The 21287-nt window shown below is 39.7% G+C and overlaps 1 protein-coding gene across 2 annotated transcripts in view; it reads left to right on the top strand.

Annotated features, from left to right (window-relative positions):
- Positions 1 to 21287, top strand: part of METTL15 (methyltransferase 15, mitochondrial 12S rRNA N4-cytidine) — a 218887-nt gene that overhangs the window by 190267 nt on the left and 7333 nt on the right. The window contains exon 6 of one of the 2 annotated variants that reach the window (XM_079786926.1): positions 8766 to 8921. The exons of the other annotated variant lie outside the window; for it this stretch is intronic. Coding sequence (XP_079643052.1) covers positions 8766 to 8818 — 53 coding nt within the window. The 3' untranslated portion in view covers positions 8819 to 8921. Of the gene's footprint in view, positions 1 to 8765; positions 8922 to 21287 lie in introns of those variants that run through there. 2 annotated transcript variants of the gene reach the window in all.

Raw genomic sequence — 21287 nt, 5'->3', positions numbered from 1 at the left:
CTTGATTCCTTTTCATGTTGGTGACATTCTCATTTAGCTCCTTATAATTCTCATTGAGTTGTGTGTATTTGTCATCCAGCCATTTGAGCATCCTTATAACCATTACTCTGAATTCTTTCTCTGACATGTTACTTGCCTCCATTTCATTTAATTCGCTTTCTGGTGATTCCTCTTTTTCTTTCCTTTGGGGATTGTTTTTTGTTCTCCCCATGTTTTGCTTTAACATTTTAATTGTTTCTGACCTGGATCCAACTGCTTTGCTGCCCAGATTCTTTTGGGGGTGGTGCTACTGTTGTGATCTCTCAAGTCTCCTGGGCTTGGTGATTTGGCGGAGCTCTCTACTTGAGCTATTTTGGTTCTCTTGATGTAGTTGGATATTGAATGTTAGTTTCTTATTCGTGGATGAAGTTTCGTCATGGATTGGCAATGTGATTCACCCCCGGCTTCGTTGTGCAAGCTGCTTTGGATGTGATTGTGGTTCCGGCTCTTGTGGAAAAGGTTGTCTGAGGTCTCACTGCTGTGTGCCCACTGTGGGTTCCCAGAGTCCACGGCCTGGGAGGAAGGAGTCTCGGGCTTGAGACTTAGGTACTGTGACTTTGGCTGATGTGGTGTGACTTTCTGGATTAGCATCTCTCTGCAACTCACTACAAGGGGCCCAGAGCCCGTGACAGTGGGGTGCAGGTGTCTCGTAGTTTGTGGCTGAGGCAGTGGGACTCTGGCCAAAGTGATTTCCCTCTCTGAATCATGAGGGGGTTCAGGATCCAGCAACTGGGGATGTGGGAATTTCGAGGTCTATGGCTGAAACAATCTGATCTTGTCCAGGGAGGCAAGTCCTCAATAACTCACCAAGCTGTCCAGAGGTAAGGTAGCCAGGAGGGGGATGTCGTGGATCCTACTGAGGGAGCTGTGCACCCTTGGTTGAATATGCACGCCCAATGGCTTCTTACATAGGTGCCCAGGAGCCGTCTGCTAGGGCAGTGGGCTCAGGAGGCCCTTGTGCAGGAGCGGTGCTACCGCAGGGACTGGATGTCAGGGCAGTGCCCTCACGCACTCAGAGGGGCCCTGGTGCTGAAGCCGCGTGACTGGGCCAGCCCAGGGAGTTCCTGCAGTGGTGGTAGGTGCTCCCTGTCCAGGAGAGTCTGGTCTGCCAGCCCCTGCTACTCCTGCTGGATTTAACTGTCCCTCACTCACACACACACACACCACACACTCTCCTTTCACCCCCTCACTCACACCCTATCCCTCACCTCTGTCCCGCCAGCTGACATCTTCCTTCAGCTTTTTCCCTTTTGTAATCCTCTCCTCCATAGTTACTGTCCCCTGGGAGTAAGTGAGTAGTTCCTTACCTTCGGTTGCACTGCATGTGGAAGAAGAGCCAAGCAAGGCTCCCCTGAAGTCGTGCACTCCAGCAACTCTGACCACGAAGAGGCTGCATCTTTTATTCCTCTTCTCTTAAGGGCCAGTGGTTTTGGTGCAGCTGCAAAACAGCCTTAAAAATAGAATAACCAAAGCAGATCTTGCACCCACATCCAAAACCATGCAAACTCATATTGACAGCCTCTCAAAAAATTGCTTCAGGTTGACAATACCAGGGTGACCCTTCAGATCAGCATTAAAAGATGAGAGTGTATTCTGGGTGCATCAGTGCATTGCTGACCAGGAACAAGTAACCCCAGCACATGAAGCCAGGAATGACACTTTCAATGAAAGATATTTAAAGCAAATGATTACTTTTTAAAAAGGTTGGCAGGGAGAAAGGATTCTTTTCTCCACATCCCATCAGCAAACAAAAATTATTGCTGTCTTATTCAGGGATTGTAGAGCATTTACCTGAGTAGTCTTGACCAAATGCTGACACTATAGCTCATATACAGCAGCTATTTTACAGACACCTTTTGCGTGATTCTTCAGTTATTTCTTATGTGCATTTCATTTTTTGGAATAACAATTTTTTCGCCCTTCATGAAAAAATTCCCCCAAATTCTTCCAGGCATCTTTTTGTTGTTGTTGTTAAACCCAGTCAAGTGTGCTGTTGTGTTTTTATTTTATTTATTTCGTGTGTGTGTGTGTGTGTGTGTGTGTGTGTGTGTGTGTGTGTGTTTAAATGTCATCATTTGTGTGGACCAGAACATCATTCTTTGAGGGAATGCTCAATTTGTTAAAAACTATTTATGGGCACCTTGAATCTTACAGTCAAAATCTTCATGCTAGCAATTAATAAATGTTAATAAGGATTTTTTTTAAAGAGTGGCTACAATATTACAGTGTTAATTGATCTCTCAATGAGTCATATTTTATAGTTGGCACTTACGCAATTTGGAGAACTTTCCAGGCACTTGATGAAGAATGAGGGGGACTCAAACTTGATCAAATGAAAAAGACCATTTCCCTTCTTTAATAGAGTTTAGGAAATTTGCAATTAAGAATAGGCTAAAGCAACTTGAAATTGTGTTATGGATTCATATATAGTCTTTCAACTCAACAGGACCTCAACAGGATTAGTTGATTTCAATTGTTTCCAATCTTTTCAAAATCGAGGACCCATCCATTTCACTATTATTTTGTTCCTTCATGACCAGTTCTCCGCATAACATGAATCTTGTATTTAAAAAAACAAACAAACACTGTATTTTCTACCAAATATAAAGAAAATTTATTTTCCTATTTTAGTAGTGAAAGGCGTATACAATAACTAACCAGCTTCTTGGTAATATAAAACAACTTGTATTACCATGATGGACCAATAAAATCCCAGAGAAAAGACAGTTATGTTAATTTAAGTTAGCTTCCACAGATGAACCAAAGACAAAAAACAGAAGACTTAACTACATTAAGGAGCCAAAGCAAGTTGTGGACTCTCCAGGATTAAGTGTCCATGTTTATTAACTGCAGATTGATAAATATATTCACAGCCCAGTTCAAAAATGCTTGATTCCTTTGTAAATACAAGACAAAGAAAAAAAGGTGAGGTACTAAATGTTTGAGTTTAAGCTCCTTCACACGTCTCCCCCGGATATCTTTCACCTCTTCTGCCATTTAATCCTTTTCATCATCCAAAACTCAAATGTGGTCATGACAATGCCGCGCCTACTACAGGGAGCACAACTGACTAAGGGTCCACACTGCTGCACTCTGAAGTTGGTCTCTGCTCTTGCACCGAGGCCATGCCTGCCATGGGCTGATTCCACAATAACTGAGTGAGGTAGGCATGCTAATGAGGACCCATTTCTGGGAGACACAGGAGTAAGTACGTTGACAGTCAACTTTGGTTCAAAGACTCATAGGTGGCTTTGCTGAAACTTCCACCAGCCTCTCTCCTTCATGCAGGGTCAGTCTCACATTACAATCTGATGGCTCGCCCAGACTTCAGCTTCCTTCCTATATCCTTTCATGGATGCATTTCTCTGAATAAATTCCTTGCACATTTAATTCTGTCTTTGCATCTGCTTCTGAGTGCATGAACTAATACATCAACTCACTTGCCTTTTTCAATTCCTCAAACTGCAAAAAAAAAAAAAAAAAGAGGAAATCGCCCTTCATAATTTAGCACCACCTCATCTCCCTGGCTGCATCTACCATCTCTCTGCTCCAGGTATACCCAACTCACTCCAGTATCTAAGACTCTACACATTTCAACATGCCATCTTCTATGCCTAAAATGACTTCTTCTCTAGTTACAAGTTCTTCATTTATGAGGCTACATGTTAATCATTTCCTTTAGTTAGCTTGCCCTGACATCTCTAAGCAGAATTTAGAATGCCCTCCTCTTGTACTCATACTTTACTTAGCTTTCATGATTCTCGCATTTTTGAAGATCAGCCAATTGTTTTCTAGAATATCTTTTAATGTAGATCTGTCTAATGTTTCCTCATGATTATACCTAGGTTATGTATTTTTGGTGTGAGTACCACACTATATTCATTAAATCCTACCTGTTGTACATAATGTCTATTACTAGAGTTGTTCATTTGGCTCACCTGATCAACATGGTGTCTACCAGGTTTCTCTACTTTTGTTCCCTTTGTAATTAATAAATATTTTATAGGGAGTTACTTTGAAACTATATAAAAGTCTCATTCCTTTCCTCACTTTCACCTGCTAGTTTTAGTATCCGTTGAGATTTCTCATCAGAATTATTAACATACTTATTGTCAAATGTTGATTTGCTATAACCATTATTCTACATTTCATTGGTGGCCTTCTATCATAAGGAAGAACTTCCTCTTTTCCCCATCTATATAGTAATTTGTTTATTTATATCATAGAGTACTAGTTTATTCAGTGAGTTATAATTTGCTATAATATCATTTATTTTAATGATTCAGTTGCCCTTTATTTGGCCAGCTGGAACACCCTCAAGCTTATCTCTGTGTTCTTTTGATATACCCTCATCCTTCTTTGAGCATTTCCTTACTTTCTGTTACCAATGATGTTCCAGGTTCATCATGTTCTTTCCCAGCCCATCCCTGACCTCAGCCATTTCTTCAAGGAGCACAGTTCACCTTATTATTTGAAATAAAAATAGGAGCACTCCATGCTCATTACTACTGGGATGCTACTGCTCCCAGGCCCTTTCCGACTATACACATTTACATCTATATTTACCTCTATAGTAAAACCTGTTAGCTCATCGTGGTACATCCAATTCTAATTCAATGCCAGCTGGATTTATTCTAGCTTTATCTTTTTCCATATTTGTAAACTCCCTTTCCAATAGTGATAAACCTGACTCTATTGTTCTTGATGTATTTATTTATTTGCTCAATCTCCTTGGATGTAGCCAAACTTCTGATATTACTGAGTCACCACCCTCTTTGCAAATGGACCTGCCCTGGGCTGGGGTTGCTTCCTCTGCACAGGCCTGCAGCATCCCTTGTCAGGTCTGACCGATGGCTATTTGACATGGAAGAAAGGATGCTAATAAATACTCTTAAGGAAAGAGACAAGGGAGGAGGCTGGAGAGACATAGCTACTAGTATTCTATATAGTATTTTTCTCAAACACTTGTTAACCTTAGTTTAAAAAAGAATGTAGGTTTTCTATAAGGAATAGTATCTATCTAGAATTTAATAACACTGTTCACTTTCATTGTAAAGTTACCTGATTTCATTTTAAAGTTACCTGATCTATTTTTCTTTAAATATATATACATATATATATATATTTTTTTTAAATATATTTTATTGATTTTTTACAGAGAGAGGAAGGGAGAGGGATAGAGAGTCAGAGACATCGATGAGAGAGAAACATCAATCAGCCGCCTCCTGCACACCCCCCACTGGGGATGTGCCCGCAACCAAGGTACATGCCCTTGACCGGAATCGAACCTGGGACCCTTCAGTCCGCAGGCCGATGCTCTATCCACTGAGCCAAACCGGTCAGGGCTTCTTAAATATATTTTTAATGGAGGAAAAAGTTACATATTTTAATTGGCAAAGTTCTTAACATACAATTTAATGAGTTTTAACAACTATATATACCATATATCCCTAGAGCAGTGGTCGGCAAACTGTGGCTCGCGAGCCACATGTGGCTCTTTGGCCCCTTGAGTGTGGCTCTTCCACAAAATACCACGTGCGGGCGCGGACGTACACTGCGATTGAAACTTCGTGGCCCATGCGCAGAAGTCGGTTTTCAGCTCTCAAAAGAAATTTCAATCGTTGTACTGTTGCTATTTGGCTCTGTTGACTAATGAGTTTGCCGACCACTGCCCTAGAGGATCCAGTCAGTCTCTACCCTCTTTAGGAATCTAGTCTTCTGATTTATATCAGAATTGGTTTTGCTTCTTGTTAGTATTTTTATGGAAAAAAAAGTCTTAATCATAAATTAAATAAGATAAAAATGGTAAAGGTAATGTAAGGAGTATAGAATAGCACTGAAGTTGTTGTGCAACAGGTGGGAGTTTGGGCACAATGGTTTGTTTCATGGACATTCTGCAGAGTTGCTCTTGCCCTTAGAAATGCTGTTGCTACAATGCAGATAGCCAGGAATGTTAGTCAGCTATTTTTAAAAATATGTTTTTATTGATTTTAGAGGGAGAGAGAGATGGAAACATTGATGAGAGAGAAACATCAATATCAATTGGCTTCTGCAGGGGATTGAGCCTGTAACCTGGGCATGTGCCCTGCCCTGGAATTGAGCCAGTGACCTCCTGGTACATGAATCAAACTCAACCATTGATCCACACTGGCTGGGCTAGCCAAGCTATTGATACATGCTCTAGCCTTCCCTCTCTACTTCCATAGGTACTCATCTTTGAAGCATCTAGTATATACCTACTATGTGTTATATACCCAGGTGCTATAGATAAGTAAGAAACAACTACAGTATCCAAAATAGATATGATCACCTTATCTTCATTCATGGAATTGTTTACAGATCTGGCCACAAATTCTTGTTCCTACCTTATGATTGAAGGTCAATATTCACAAATCTACTGATTTGCAAGAGGACAATTTTAGAGGCACTTGAAAGACATGAGAAAAAAAGGAAGAGCAAAGAGGGTAGAATTCCTTTTTCATAATTTGCATATGGTTTTTAATAAATAAAAATTGTTTTATTACTAGGTTATATCTGGCATTAGCAAAATTAAACGGCCACCCATGCTCTACAACTTAAGCATATTAAACACTGCATCAATCCAAGTGTGCGGAAACAATTGTTCCTCTCATGGTAATATAATTACATTAGATTGAAAATTTATGGGTAAGAGCTAAATGGTAATACACTCCTTTTGCTCTACTGATTTTTGCATTTATACCTTTTTATTGTCCACAACTGACAAAAATGGGGAATTCAGTTTGTACTGCAGTTAGCACTTTGTATAAAAACACAAAGATGGAACACAAAGTGATGCTGTCAACCAATTCACAGTTATTCCCTGGACACTGTCCATAAGGAGCTTGTGCTCTATTTAAGAAATAAAGTACACTTTGTGGGTTTTTTTATTAAATTTTAAAAGTGCTAATTATTAACTCCTCTAATGAGCCATCTTTGCTCCAGAGTTCCTCATTGGCTTGGCCAAGACTGTTGCAGGCTCCCTCTGCCCAACCTTTTCCTCTTGCTGTTATCTTTCACAGGTGTACTCCAATAAATTGCTTATACTCCTAATTTTATCTCAATGTCAGTTTCCCAGAAGACCAATAAAAATGGCGTTCAAAGAGAAATGGGGGGAGCATTTTCTTCTATTCAGTAAATATGTATGGACCATCAATGATGGCCAAGCACCACTGGTACAAGCAGTGAACAAGATAAAGTTCCTTTTCTTATGCAGCTTCACCAGAGGCTAATAGAAATCACATGAAACAAATATATTATAAAAACATTGGGCCCATCAAAAAATAATTGAGCAAAGAATCACAATTGTGATATTAAGAAAAATGCAAGAAAAAAGTTGAGTGAAGGTCAGATGGGGAAGATTAAATATCAGAGTATGCTGGTCTCAGTGAGGCAATAAAACCTATTGTTCTCTGTGTTAACCACATTTCTCATTTAAGACTCTGAGTCTGGAAATTGTGGCATTCCTTTCACAAGTGCAAAATATGGAGGACTTGAATTGGCATCATTGTATGTAAACAATATATGCAGAGTGTTTTAAAAAGCAGAAATTTAATATGAGCTAGGTCTTTTAAACATATTAAAAGAATGATCCTATTGTCAGTAGAACAATGAGTCCAGGGTCGGTAATAATTGATCTCCCGTGCTTTCCACTAGTCAGACACCATCTGGAATCTTGTGCTCAAGTCTTGGGTCTTTTAAAGAAAACTTTAAGAAGGGCAAAGCAAATTGGACTCTATGGAGGGTATGAGGATAGAGAGAAGGCCTTGGATCCATATGGCAAAATTGCCTGGAGATTTTTATTCAGAACCAGATTTGAGTGAGTCATTATATCCATCTGTAAATAAAGGACTGTCCTATGTAATTTTGAAAAAAAGGAAACCTCAGATCTATTTTCTCCTTAGGGTAGAAATAGGAACAATGTGTAGGAATAATACAGAAGTAGATTATAAGTTAGTGTAAAAAAAGAGAAAAAATTAATTTCTGAAACCTAGAACTATCTATCAATTAAATAAGCTCATTCATGAGGCAATGAGCCCTCTATGCCTGGAGAAAGTGAAGCCCATTTAGGGAGGCTTTCCTGCAAGTGATATTTTGATACTGGGTTTCCAAGATTGGAAAATATATGGATATACAGTGTCTGGAAGAGCCTGGAAAAGAATTCTATATCATTCAGAGTTTATGTAAGACAGGAGGAGGATGAAGGGTAGAGCTAAATTGGAGCTACATGTTCTGCCAATCTATCTTCAAATACAGATTTTCCAAAACCACTATGCCAGAGCACAATGGTGAAATGGGAAGCCCCAGACAAGTTCCTCCACAGAGACACTGACTTAGACTTAACAAAAACATACAGTTCAGAGGCTTTATGAGAAATCCATCTTCCAGTTAAGAAGTCACAGTACCCCAGGCAAGTACAAAGCCAAGAACACAAGCATTGAAATGGGTAAGAAAAGCCATTGCATCTCACCCATGAACGCCTTTTTCCCTAGCTGGCACAGCTCAGTGCGATTGGGAGAAAGTGCCCAACTCACCACTTCTCCCTGGAGGGAAAAAGAAACATGGAATGTTTGTCCCACACTGTGGCTTTCAGGGCGGCTAACTGAGGGACTGGTTCTGACAGGGAACTCACATATTTGGATATCACCCAAATCATCTAAAGGTTTAGTGCAATCCCTTTCAAAATTCTAATGGTATTTTTTTTGCAGAAATAGAAAAAGTATCCTACAACTCATGTGGAATTTCAAAGGACCCAAAATAGCCAAAGCAATCTTGAGAAAGAACAAAGACAGAAGCCACATACTTCCTGATTTCAAAACATATAACAAAGTTATAGTAATCAAACAGTATATTATATAAAACAGTATATAGTAATCAAAGAGTATATATAGTAATCAAATAGTATATTTACATAAAAGCAGATATATTGACCAATGGAACAGAATAGAGAGCCCAGAAATATACTCTAATGTACATGGTCAAATGATCTTCAACAAGGGTGCCGATAAGGATAATTTCTTCAACAAATAGTGTTGGGGAAGCTACCCACATACAAAATAATGATGTTGAATTAACTAAAAATGGATTAAACACCTTGCTATAGTCTGAATGTTTGTGTCCTCCCAAACTCATATGTTGTATCCCAATTCCCAATGTGATGATATTTGGAGGTGGGACCGGTGGTAGACGATGAGGTCATGAGGGTGAAGTCCTCTGCATAAGATTAATGTTCTTATCAAAGAAACCCTAGAAAGCTTCCTTGCCCCTCCCATCCTGTATGGTCACAGTGAGAAGACAGCCATCCATAAGCCAGGGAGCTGGCCTTCACCAGACACTGAACCTGCTGGCACCTTGATCACAGACTTCTCAGCCTCCAAAGGTGAGAAATAAATTTCTGTTGTTTATACCTAGTCTATGGTATCCTGTTACAATAGCCTGAATAGACTAAGAAATTGGCACTGAGCAGTGGGATGCTGCTGTAACAAATACCTAAAACTGTGGAAGTAGCTTTAGAACTGGATAATGGGTAAAGGCTGAAAGAGTTTGGAAGTACATGCTAGAAAAAGCCTACAGATCAATAAGGGTGATTCTCGTGAGAGCCCAGAAAGAACACGGGAGAGCTATACTGAAACCTTCCATTTTTTCAGAGAATACCTAAGCATCCTGAATAGAATGTGTGTAGAAATACGGACAGTAATAGCCTTTCTGATGAGGTCTCAGACGGAAATGAAGAACATGTTATCGGAAACTAGAGGAAAGGTCATCCTTATTATAAAGTGGCTAAAACTTGACTGGATTGTGTTCTTGTTCTAGTGTTTCGTGGAAGGTGGAACTTTTAAGCAATGAATTAGAATATTTAGCTGAAGGTCTTTTTTAAGTAAAGTTTTGAAGGTGTGGCTTGGTACCTCCTGGCTGCTTATAGTAAAATATGAGAAAAGAGAAGTGGATTAAAGACAGAGTTGTTAAGCAAAGAGGAAGTAGAACTTCTAAGAACCATGGGAAGCCTTTGCAAGATTATTAAAAGAATAAAAATGTCATTAAAACACTTCTACATAAACCTAAAAAAATAAAGAGGAAGTAGACCTTAAAAGATTTTAAAAATCCTCAGCCTATCCATACTGCCAAAAATGAAACACTAAGAATGTGGCTGAGCAACAGTTTATTGAAGTAAGTATAGGCCAGCATCCCAACAGAAGCCAGGAACTGTTTTCTAAGACTGTGGAAGAATGACCCCAAAGTTAATTCAGAGATCATCAGCTGGGCTGCTCCCAGCACAGGCCTGGAGAGCAAGGGCCAGGCAGAGCAGCCTCAAAGGAGAGATGGCTGTCCTTGCAAGACCTTGACATGTGCTACCAGGTGCTGCCTCATAGAGGGCTCTGCTCCCCAGTGCTGAGTTTCTCAGCCACCCCAAGTGCTGCTCTGCTGGGCCCTGGTATAGTGTAGGCAGCGTATTTTGGCAGCATCTGTGTGGTGCCATCTCTGCTACCTGCAGAGTACAGGGACCTGGTGTGGCTATCTCCATCTAGGTCTCAAAGGATGGAACTGCCTCGAAGGGTAGACTTTCAACCCCATCCTAAGAGAATAACTAGGGCGGGTCCCAGCAGACAGATGCAGCTCCTGTGGGCACCCCCATGGGCTTGAAATGCAGAGCAGTGAGCCAGAGATTATTCTTCAGCCTTAAAGTCTACTGGAATTTGCCCTATTTGGTTTTGGACTGACTTGAGACCTGTCACTCCTTTCTTCTTTCCTATTTCCCCCTTTTGGAATGGGAGTATATATTCTATGCTTGTCCTACAATTGTGTTATGGAAGTACATAACATGTTTTGTTTCATAGGTTCACAGTTGAAGAGGAATTTGCCTCAGGATGAATCGTACCTTGGGTCTCCTCCACTTCTGATTTAGATGATGTTTAGATTAGACTTTGGATTTTAGACTTTTGAGTTGATGCTGGAATAAAGTAAGACTTTTGGGACTACTGGGTTAGAATAATTGTATTTTACTCCTCTGTATGTGTGCGTGTGTGTGTGTGTGTGTGTGTACATATGGCATATATGCATTATGTGTATGCATATACATATAGATTATATACATATGTTGATATATATCATCCTATCTAATAAAAGAGTGATATGCAAATTGACCATCACTCCAACACACAAGATGGCTGCCCCCATGTGGTCAAAGATGGCTGCCCTCATGTGGACACAAGATGGCTGCCACAAGATGACCAGCAGGGGAGGGCAATTGGGAGGGGTCAGGCCAGCAGGGGAGGGCAGTTGTGAGTGATCAGGCCAGCAGGGGAGGGCAGTTAGGGGTGACCAAGCCTGCAGGTAAGGGCAGTTGGGGGGGACCCAGGTCTGCAGGGGAGAGCAGTTGCGGGGGGACCAGGCCTGCAGAGGATGGCAGTGCGGCTCTTCTACAAAATACCACGTGTGGGCACGGATGTACAGTGCAATGCTTCATCTTTTTATGCTCTGCAGGGGAGGGCAGTTAGGGGCAATCAGGCTGGCAGAGGAGCAGTTAGGCATCAATCAGGCTGGCAGGGGAGTGGTTAGGGGGTGATCAGGCTGGCAGGCAGAAGCGGTTAGGGGCAATCAGGAAGGCAGGCAGGTGAGCAGTTGGGAGCCAGCAGTCCTGGATTGTGAGAGGGATGTCCCAGATTGGAGAGGGTGCAGGCTGGCCTGAGGGACAACCCCCCCCCCCCCATGCATGAATTTCGTGCATCAGGCCTCTAGTATATAATATACACATACATATACAATGCACATGTGTCCATTTTTAAATGTATACATCTCTCTATATATAAAAGCCTAAGTGACCAAATGACCGAACCACCAAATGACTGGTCAACTCATCACTATGATACGCACTGACCACCAGGGGGCAGATGCTCAATGCAGGAGCTGCCCTCTAGTGGTCAGTGTGCTCCCGCAGCGGGAGCGCCACTCAGCTGACTGACAAGCACCAGACACAGGGCTCACAGCTGGCTGCTGCAACCCGAAGACTGCAGCAGAGTGGCAGCGAGTCTACCGAGCAGCGGCAGCAGGTGCAGTGGGGCCGGGATGAGCAGGAGCGGCAGGCAGGAGCTGCAGGCGGCATTGGACTGCCAGTTTTGGCCCGATCCCCACAGGCCATACCGAGGGACCCCACCAGTGCATGAACCCATGCACCGGGCGTCTAGTTGTGTTATAATTACCTGTTACGTGTCTGAGCACTTTGTGGACAGGGATCTGCCTTATTATCATGGTACCTCAGGTTTTGCTCACAGATTAATGAAGGAAGGGGGAGGGAAGAAGACAGGGAGGTAAAGGAAGGCAGGAGCAATTGTGAGTAATTAGATTTGGTTGTCACAGGGCTCTATGACACATAAGAGTTCCATTTCTGTTAATTAGCAGATGGTTAACAAAGAATAATATCTTTTCAGGGGCAGCTGGGAAAGAGCAGGGAGAGTTAGAAGAGCTTCAATCGACAACAACACAAATGTTAAGGAATGTGTGTGAACTCTGGCATTACTCTATTTGCACAGCTCTGACAATCATGTTCAGTCATATTTGGCTCTAATTTTCTTTTCGGTTCTCATTTTGGTATTTCACTGACATACTCTGGCTTGCAAACAGGGGAGAAGGAAATTACAAAAAGGAGTGTGGTCCTGGAGATGGCAGAGGGCAAAAGTTCCCAGTACGACAAAATTCCTAGAATGTTTCATGGATTCTTTCAGTTCCAATCTTCCAATGCTGGGAGATCCACAGGGACTAAAGATATTAGATTTTTTTTTCTTATAACAAGATTCTCCACGAAAAGGGAGTTGTACACATAAAGATATTAATAACGCTTCATCTTTTTAATGACACCACTGCTACCTGTACTAGAAGTGGCTTCTTCGGCTTTGCCAACAAAATTCTTACCTTGATTCCCTGTAATCATTGGTCTGTGCTGGTCTCTCCCCAGCGCTACAAAGGAGTCATGTGATATTTATCTTTATGTACACATCATGCTACCTGATACAAAGTACATATACCTTAAGTATAAGCTGAATGAGTTATATCTCTTATTCAAAACAATCCTATTTAAGATTTCACCCGGGCAGATTCCTCCCCATCAAACATACCACTTAATTGAAATCTGTAGAAACAGTGAGCTGATCCGTATCAACCATAGTGACAATAAAATATAATTAAATCAATTTAAGAGAGTCTTCTATGTGTGCATTGCATATACAGCATTCTTTGGCATCATCTGGCAATTATGCTCTGCCCATAGGTCCCTCTGCTTCAGAAGAGACCTGATTCTGCCTTCAGAATTTGGGAGCCCAAGATGTCTTGTCTTTTGAGTTTAGTGTCAGGTGAAGCACAAGCCTGACTCTGGCCTTCATTTCCTAGGTTTCACACGCTGTGTAAAGGCAGAAATTAATACTGGGTCTGTCTTCTAAGAGAAATTAGCAGGGTTCCTCTGCAATGCCTGGAGACTGGACAGAGGTTGCTGTAGTGGTCACTGCAGTGTGTTGGCATGACTCGCCATGCCACCTGTTTTAGGACTGAATCATGAATTCCCCTGTGTACTGCATGCTGGTGGCTGAAAGCTCATGCTTAAGGGAGAGGCCTCACCTAAGGTGTCCCCTGGTCAATAGGAAGGTATGAAAGTCTGCCCCTGGCACTGATTTGAGACAACTGTGCAGGGCCATGCCTGCTGCAGAGCTCACAGTAGGACCAACTGGACCTCTGATATGACCACTTGGCAGTTTGATGTCTCCCTCTGCCCCATTCTCCTTCCCTCATGTGTTGACCTTGAGCGTACTCCCCCATAAATCTCATTGTCTGCTTCCTGGTGAACATGGCCTATAAAAATCTCTATACTTAGAGTAATATGGAATAACCCATGAAAATTATATCAATATAATGCTTTGTTTCAAAGTTTATGAATTTTACAGGAGGAAAGTAGCTTTAGTCAAGAATTTGGGATAACATAAGCATAACTCTAACTGAACAATAGAAATCTAATTTGCTTGTGTTAGCATTTCTCACACTTGCCTAAAACTCAGAAGTAAAACTTCGGATTGAAGGTATTCTCAGTTTTAGATCTCAGTACTTGTGATGTAAGTGTGGATTATTTTCAGTGGGTTAGAACTCAGAGAATTTCATTCCCTTTTACCTGTAGCAGCTACGATAAGAAAGGGAAAATGAAACTCTACTTTCATCTCTCTGAAGAAAACTTTTTAATAAAGCAATGTGTACAGGTTTCAAGAGGTTTTAAAAATCATTTATCTTAATTGAAATAGTAGTGAGCTATTTTTTGTAATATCTAATTCTCTACTATAGTAGTGACAGATATACACCAAGTGGCTAATACAAGCAAGGTTACCCACTTTATTTGTTGCATACTTTACTCCCATAATACGGAATTTAATAATTAAGGCATAAAAATCTTTCTAATCATTTTAAAACATCAAAATGAATCTGGTTGATAATGAAGTGTCAAAAGTAAAATTTAAAAAAAATTACATGTAATTTGTACAAACATTGGGTATATAAACTCAAGATAGGTGTAAATCATTCCCACAGGCTTTTGTTAAACTTATCCTTCGTTAACGTGATCAGAGAGAATGAGATTGCCATGTTCTTAAACCATTTGACAACATGATACCTGAAGCCATATGATGAATATTTATATAGTGCAGTACAGCGTGTAAAATTTACATGAACTTTTAAGATAGGCCATGAGATCAAAGAAATCCCTACCATGAACTAGTTTTCCTAATCTTAGATTATGCTTTTCCCTCTTCCTTCTCGCATTCTTTGCTGCACATCAGTAGTGAATTTTGAGAAAAATCGCTATGCAGATTTGATTCAGTATTATAGATTTGGGCTTTGGCTTAGACGTTGCTACGGTTTATTTATTCAACCACTATATATTGCTAACCTACTAAGTGTAGCTTTGTGTAAAGCAGGTTTCCTCTTCTCTGCAGCAGTCCTATACCATATAAGGCTGCTTCCCTTCAACCTCAGCAGTCCAAGCCCCACTTTAAGCCTTTAAGGAAGCAGGACTGCCCTCGAAGTCATCTACATGGAGGGAGCTATGACGTTTCAGACAGACCTGCAACTCAGAGGTGAGCCATGGTGAGTGCTGAGGTCCAGCTCCTCAGATAAACAGCAAGCTGTCTTCCCCTAATTAGGCATCTTTCCAGGTGCTCTCTGGGCAAACAAAGGAGATCTGATGTGGATAAGGTGAGAAACAGTGTAAAAAGCAACTTGAAATAGTCAGCAGAGGCTGAGTTTCCCCACCCTCCACCCCTCTTGCGGTCCAAAGGTTACATATTTTTCTGACATTTCTGCATTCAGCTTTCTTGCTCAGCAGGCTTTGCAGAACCCGAGGGGTTTACATTACCCAGATGAGTGTGGATGAAATCAAAGTTCCATCCACTGTTGTGGGTGGGCTGGGGCAAGGGAATGAAAATGTTTGCTAAATATGGATGGGCCATGTAATGCTCACTAACCACAACAACGTGTTTTTGGAACACTAAATTTGGAAAGACAAGTATTTCCCCCCTAACCAGCGTTGCTCACCATTGAATTAGACAGAACTGAAAACACTGGAGAGCAGCATTTTATTTGAAGTCTTTTTAATGGCAAGGTTTCCACTGGACCAGGGGGAGCAATAATTATGCGTGTGAACAGCTGTCAAGAGGAAGTAATTACCAATCTCCATTTTTAAAATAGCCAACAAGTTTTCATTACAGCAAGCAATAGATTCTTATTTGATGTAATCCCCCTCAACCCCCACCAATATATGGTGTGCCCAGTGGTGTGTGTTGTCATTTAAATTTTGACAAAAGTTTACTGACTTCAGGTGGATGTGAGACTGCCATATTTGTGGTTTCAATTTAATTTAATTAAATGCCTAAGTTAGGGAATCAATTATTTTCCTTGGTATTATTATTATTACTAGCCTGGAAGAAGAATCAGCAGACTATGGCTTTCTACCTAAGACTATCCACCTGGGGTAATCCATTTGGAGGCCTTTACCTTCACGCCTAAGATCTCTCTTAAGAGGTAATACCTTCACCTACTTTTTTAGTTAATTATCATTCAGAATTTTTTTTTTTATAATTTTCATTTTTCCAAATTTAGAGAAGAGAACTTCCTGGTCCTCTCTCATGTTTTGTCTTATTTATATGTTTTTTTTCCCCCTTTGTTGAACATACTGTTTTTATCTCTGCTCTTTTATTGAGTAATCCTATTGATGATGGCCTTCTGATTTGTTTAACATCATTTTCTAAACTTTGTCTTTGCCATGAGGATTGTAAACAGCAGCACCAGTGAAATGCATTCAAGGCAGCCAGTGCCACAGTTGGGAATAAACAGCTGAATGCTTTCGGAGTGCTCTGCAGACCTGCACTTGACCTTCCTAAACCCCAAAGGGAAGCTCTCATGTGGCTCTGATGTAGATCTCAATCCTCATCTTGGCTGGGTAAGAGACTAAAATTGCCCCTGCTCCCTTGTAATTCATAAAATCTTGTAGTAAGATACTTCAAGGATAGCCCAGAGAAGTTACTGCTGTAACAACTTTATCTTTCAGTTTGATTCAACATCTTTGAAAAAATTTATAACTTTAAACAAGGAAGTAAGGTAAAGCTCCATATTATTGTGTTTATTGACCCATTTGTTTCCTTGTTAGTGAATGTAAAATAATGTATACCTTTCACCTAAGGCACGCATCAACTTATTTGCATGAAGCCTTCCAAAGCCTCCCTGAGACTGCTTTGGTAGTTTCCAGAACTTTGACAAAGTATGCCAGATTCTAGGTCAACGAAATTGTGAAGAGACTTTCCCCCCTCCTCTGGTCACTATTTTAGGGAATGTCACCATTATCTAATAGCTACCTAAGCAAGAACCTGGAATACCATTCATTCCGCATCCTTCCTTTCCCTCACTGCAGCAAGTCAATTCAGTCCATAGAGTTTGCCTCCTAAATGTCTCTTCAAGGCATTTCCTTCTCTCAGTCTTGATTGCGGAATCAGCCCCCTAACTGTCCCCTTGCTTTCTTTCAGCCTCGGCTCTTTCTCCTTCCTTCTTCTCTCTGCAGCCAGAGAGATACTAATCAAATATAAATATTACTATGCAACCCATCCAATTTATAGTCCCCAATGCTCCTCTGATTTCAGGATAAAGTCTAAATATTTAAATATCATCCAAGGCTTTTCCAGATCCAAACCCTATTATTCCTCTCCATTCTCATCTCTCACTACCACCCCCACCTTAAAATCTGGTGACAATTACTTGGAGTTACCCAAATTTGCCTCTTAACTCTGGGTCTTAGCACCTGCTGCTTCTCCTGTGTAAAACGTTCCTCTTGCTCATTGCCTTGCTACCTCCAACTCATCATTCAAGAGTCTATTTAAATGGTACCTTCTCCAAGAGGCCCCATAATATGCTAAACTTTTGGCTAAGAGAATGAAGGAGGCCAAAGAAAGATGCCAGGAACAGACTGCCAAGAGATGTAGGCTGTCCTCTCTGAGAGATTCTACCTCTAAGTCTGAGTCCAGTAAAAAATGAGATTTTCTAAGAGTAACAAACAAATAAGAACAGACATTAAAACTCAAAACAAAAGATTAACTATCATCATCATCATTGTCCACATTTTGATAATCATCACTGTCGCACAATGATGTTCAGAGATATATGTGTGATTGTAATCTAGAAATGGGTTAATAAATTGGGACCTGAAGCTCAAGAGCATGCAGAAGACAATATATGATCAAAATTAATCAGAATTCGGCTAAAGATTGCCAAATTATCCTACAGGCATGCTGTCCTAGGAACCCTCTTCATAATGACCAGTCAGAGTGGACTGTTTCAAAGGCCCTCTGATGATGGGACAATCCTATCCAAATATCTCTAAACATGCCTCATAAATGGGTAAATATTGTCACTTTTTTTTTCACCAAGAATAGCACTTCTATCTGGTACTAATTACATATCATTAAGATACTTTTTATCCTTTTCTTTCCCATGCAGTGGTCGGGGCCTAAGGAAACAAAGAGGAGGAGAAAATGCCTCTAAATAGCTTTTTAAAATTTCTTTTTGCCATCATGCTGATTTCTGTATCCTGAGGTTTTCACTCCCACACTTTCTGATGATGGGTAAATTACTATAGCAATAACTTAGACCAGTGTTTTGAATTTGAGTAGTAATCTGTGCCTTGTTTTCTTCTTCATGTACCTCTTCTAAAAACCATAAGAAATCTGTAAGCAATACTTTTTAATTTTTTTGAGGGGTTGAAAATGCCATTTGAAAATCTACTGAAAGCTGTGGAGTATGTCCCCAGAAAAAAAGAATGTTCCCACATAAAGAGAAAATGTTATATACAATTTCACGGGGTTCAAGGACCCTTGAAGCTTAGGAACTCCAGGTTAAACATCTCTATTGTAAGGACAAATAAACCCTTGGCCAACCTGGAACTACAGAGATAATGCAGAAAATGTAGGTGAGCAAGGTCCCTGATCCCTAGCACAAATGTCTGTTTATGAAAAAGGCAGAACAGAAATGTATTCATTTTTGAATTGTTGATAGAAGTTGAGTAACTATCTGTCTTCCCCTTGATTTATGTTTTTATGGTATAGCATCCTTATTAAAATTGCTGTGGACCTTAAATAGAGAACAATATTACTTCACCATTTCCATTTCAGAAATATATTGTAAGGAAATAATCATATAAGGTATAACAATTATTTAATCTATTTGATAATAGAAAATTGGAAAAACATAATCTCTTATAATAGGGGGCTGGATAAGTAAGTTATCCATATAATAAAATTTATAGAGCTATCAAAAATCATCACATTTTTAAAGACAATTTAATGATGTGGAAAAGCCCATATAATACTAAGTAACTTATATAAGATATAAGATTATATTAAGAGAATCATTCCAATTTTGTTTTATATATATGACTTTTACACAACACACACATACACATGCATATATATACATACATATAGAAACTGAAAGGAAATATCTTAATATGTTCAAGTATTTATCTCTGTGAATATTAACATTTTTTCTTTATATTTTAAAGAATTCAAAAAAATTTACAACAAATATGGTTTGTTTTTTGAAACAAACAAAAATTACCATTAATTACATGGGTTTTCATCTTTGGGTCAAACTGGAAAAAGACACCTGTTTAAATATGAGCTCACTCAGTCCTCATACATATTTTGGCAAATAAAGATTGCCAAGTATTTTTGTTTGCTTTACTTCCAAATTATTTTTATCAATTTCTCTAATTTCAGCCTCTATAAATGCAATACTACCCCTCCTCTAGAATTGTATAAAATTATTTTTTAAAGATAAGCTTTTTATTTTTTATATCTATTCCCCTACCCCCATCCCCTTTGACAACCATCAGCTTGTTCTCTATATCTATGTCTGTTTCTGTTTTGTTTGTTCGTTCATTTGTTTTGTTTTTTTAGATTCTACATACAAGTGAAATCATACAATATTTATCTTTCTCTTCCTGATTTATTTCACTTAGCATCATACCCTCTAGGTTCCTCCATATTGTCACAAATGGCAAGATTTTGTTCCTTTTAATTGCAGATTAATATTCCATTGTATGTATGTACCACATCTTTTTTATCCATTCATCTATTGATGGACACCTAAGTTGCTTCCATATCTTGGCTATTATAATTTAAAGCTACACTGAACATATATTCTTTCAAATTAGTGTTTTGTTTTCTTCAGATAAATACTTAAAAGTGGAATTGGTGGAGTATATGGTAGTTTATTTTTAGTTTTTTTGAGAAATCTCCATACCGTTTTCCATAGCAGCTGCACCAATTTACAATCTTACCAATGGTATAAGGAGGGTTACCCTTTCTCCACATCCCCACCAACATTTATTTGTTGATTTATTTATTTATTAAAAATAAATCTTTATTGTTCAGATTATTACAGATGTTCCTCTTCTTTCCCCCCATAGCTCCCCTCCACCTGATTACCCCCCCAGACCTTATGCCCTTACCCGCCGCCACTGTCCTCATCCATAGGAATAAGATTTTTGTCCAATCTCTTCCTGCACCCCTCATACCACCTTCCCCCCAAGAATTGTCAGTACACTCCCTTTCTATGCCCCTGATTCTATTATATTCACCAGTTTATTCTGTTCCTCAGATTTTTTATTGACTTGATTTTTAGATTCACTTGTTGATAGATATGTATTTGTTGTCACTTTGTTGTTCATAATTTTTATCTTTACCTTTTTCTTCTTCTTCCTCTTCTTAAAGAATACCCTTCAGCATTTCGTATAATCCTGGTTTGGTGGTGATGAACTCCTTTAGCTTTTTCTTGTCTGTGAAGCTCTTTATCTGACCTTCAATTCTAAATGATAGCTTTGCTGGGTAGAGTAATCTTGGTTGTAGGTTCTTGCTGTTCATCACTTTGAATATTTCTTGCCAGTCCCTTCTGGCCTGCATAGTTTCTGTTGAGAAATCAGCTGACAGTCATATGGGTACTCCCTTGTAGGTAACTAACTGTTTTTCTCTTGCTGCTTTCAAGATTTTCTCTTTGTCTTTTGCCCTTGGCATTTTGATTATGATGTGTCTTGGTGTGGTCCTCTTTGGATTCCTTTTGTTTGGGGTTCTGTGTTCTTCCTGGACTTGTAAGTCTATTTCTTTCACCAGGTAGGGAAAGTTTTTTGTCATTATTTCTTCTAATAGGTTTTCAATATTTTGCTCTCTCTCTTGTTCTGGCATCCCCATAATTCTGATGTTGGTACGCTTGAAGTTGTCCCAGAGGTTCCTTACACTATCTTCATATTTTTTGGATTCTTTTTATTTTTATTTTTCTGTTTGGGTGTTTTTTTCTTTCTCATATTTCAAATCTTTGGTTTGATTCTTAGGGTCCTCTAGTCTACTGTTGGATTTCTGTATATTATTCTTTATTTCAGACAGTGTATGCTTAATTTCTGACTGGTCCCTTTCCATTTTTTTTTGGCATTCTCATTAAGATCCTTGAAGGTCTCATTAAGTTCCTCAGAGGTCTCACTAGTTTCTTAGTGGTTTCTAGAATATTCTTGAGTAACCTTATAACTGTGGTTTTAAACTCTATATCCAGTAGTTTGCTTTCCTCCATTTCTTTCATTTGTGACATGTTTCTTTTTCTCCGCATTTTGGCTGCTTCCCTGTGTTGATGGAGTGGCTTTCTGTGGTAGCTGACCTATAGGGCCCAGT

The sequence above is a fragment of the Cnephaeus nilssonii genome, assembly GCF_951640355.1.
Source record: "Cnephaeus nilssonii genome assembly, chromosome: 13".
NCBI lineage: Eukaryota > Metazoa > Chordata > Mammalia > Chiroptera > Vespertilionidae > Cnephaeus > Cnephaeus nilssonii.
The sequence above is the reverse complement of the archived record's forward strand: the minus strand, read 5'-3'. Positions and strand labels throughout refer to the sequence as shown.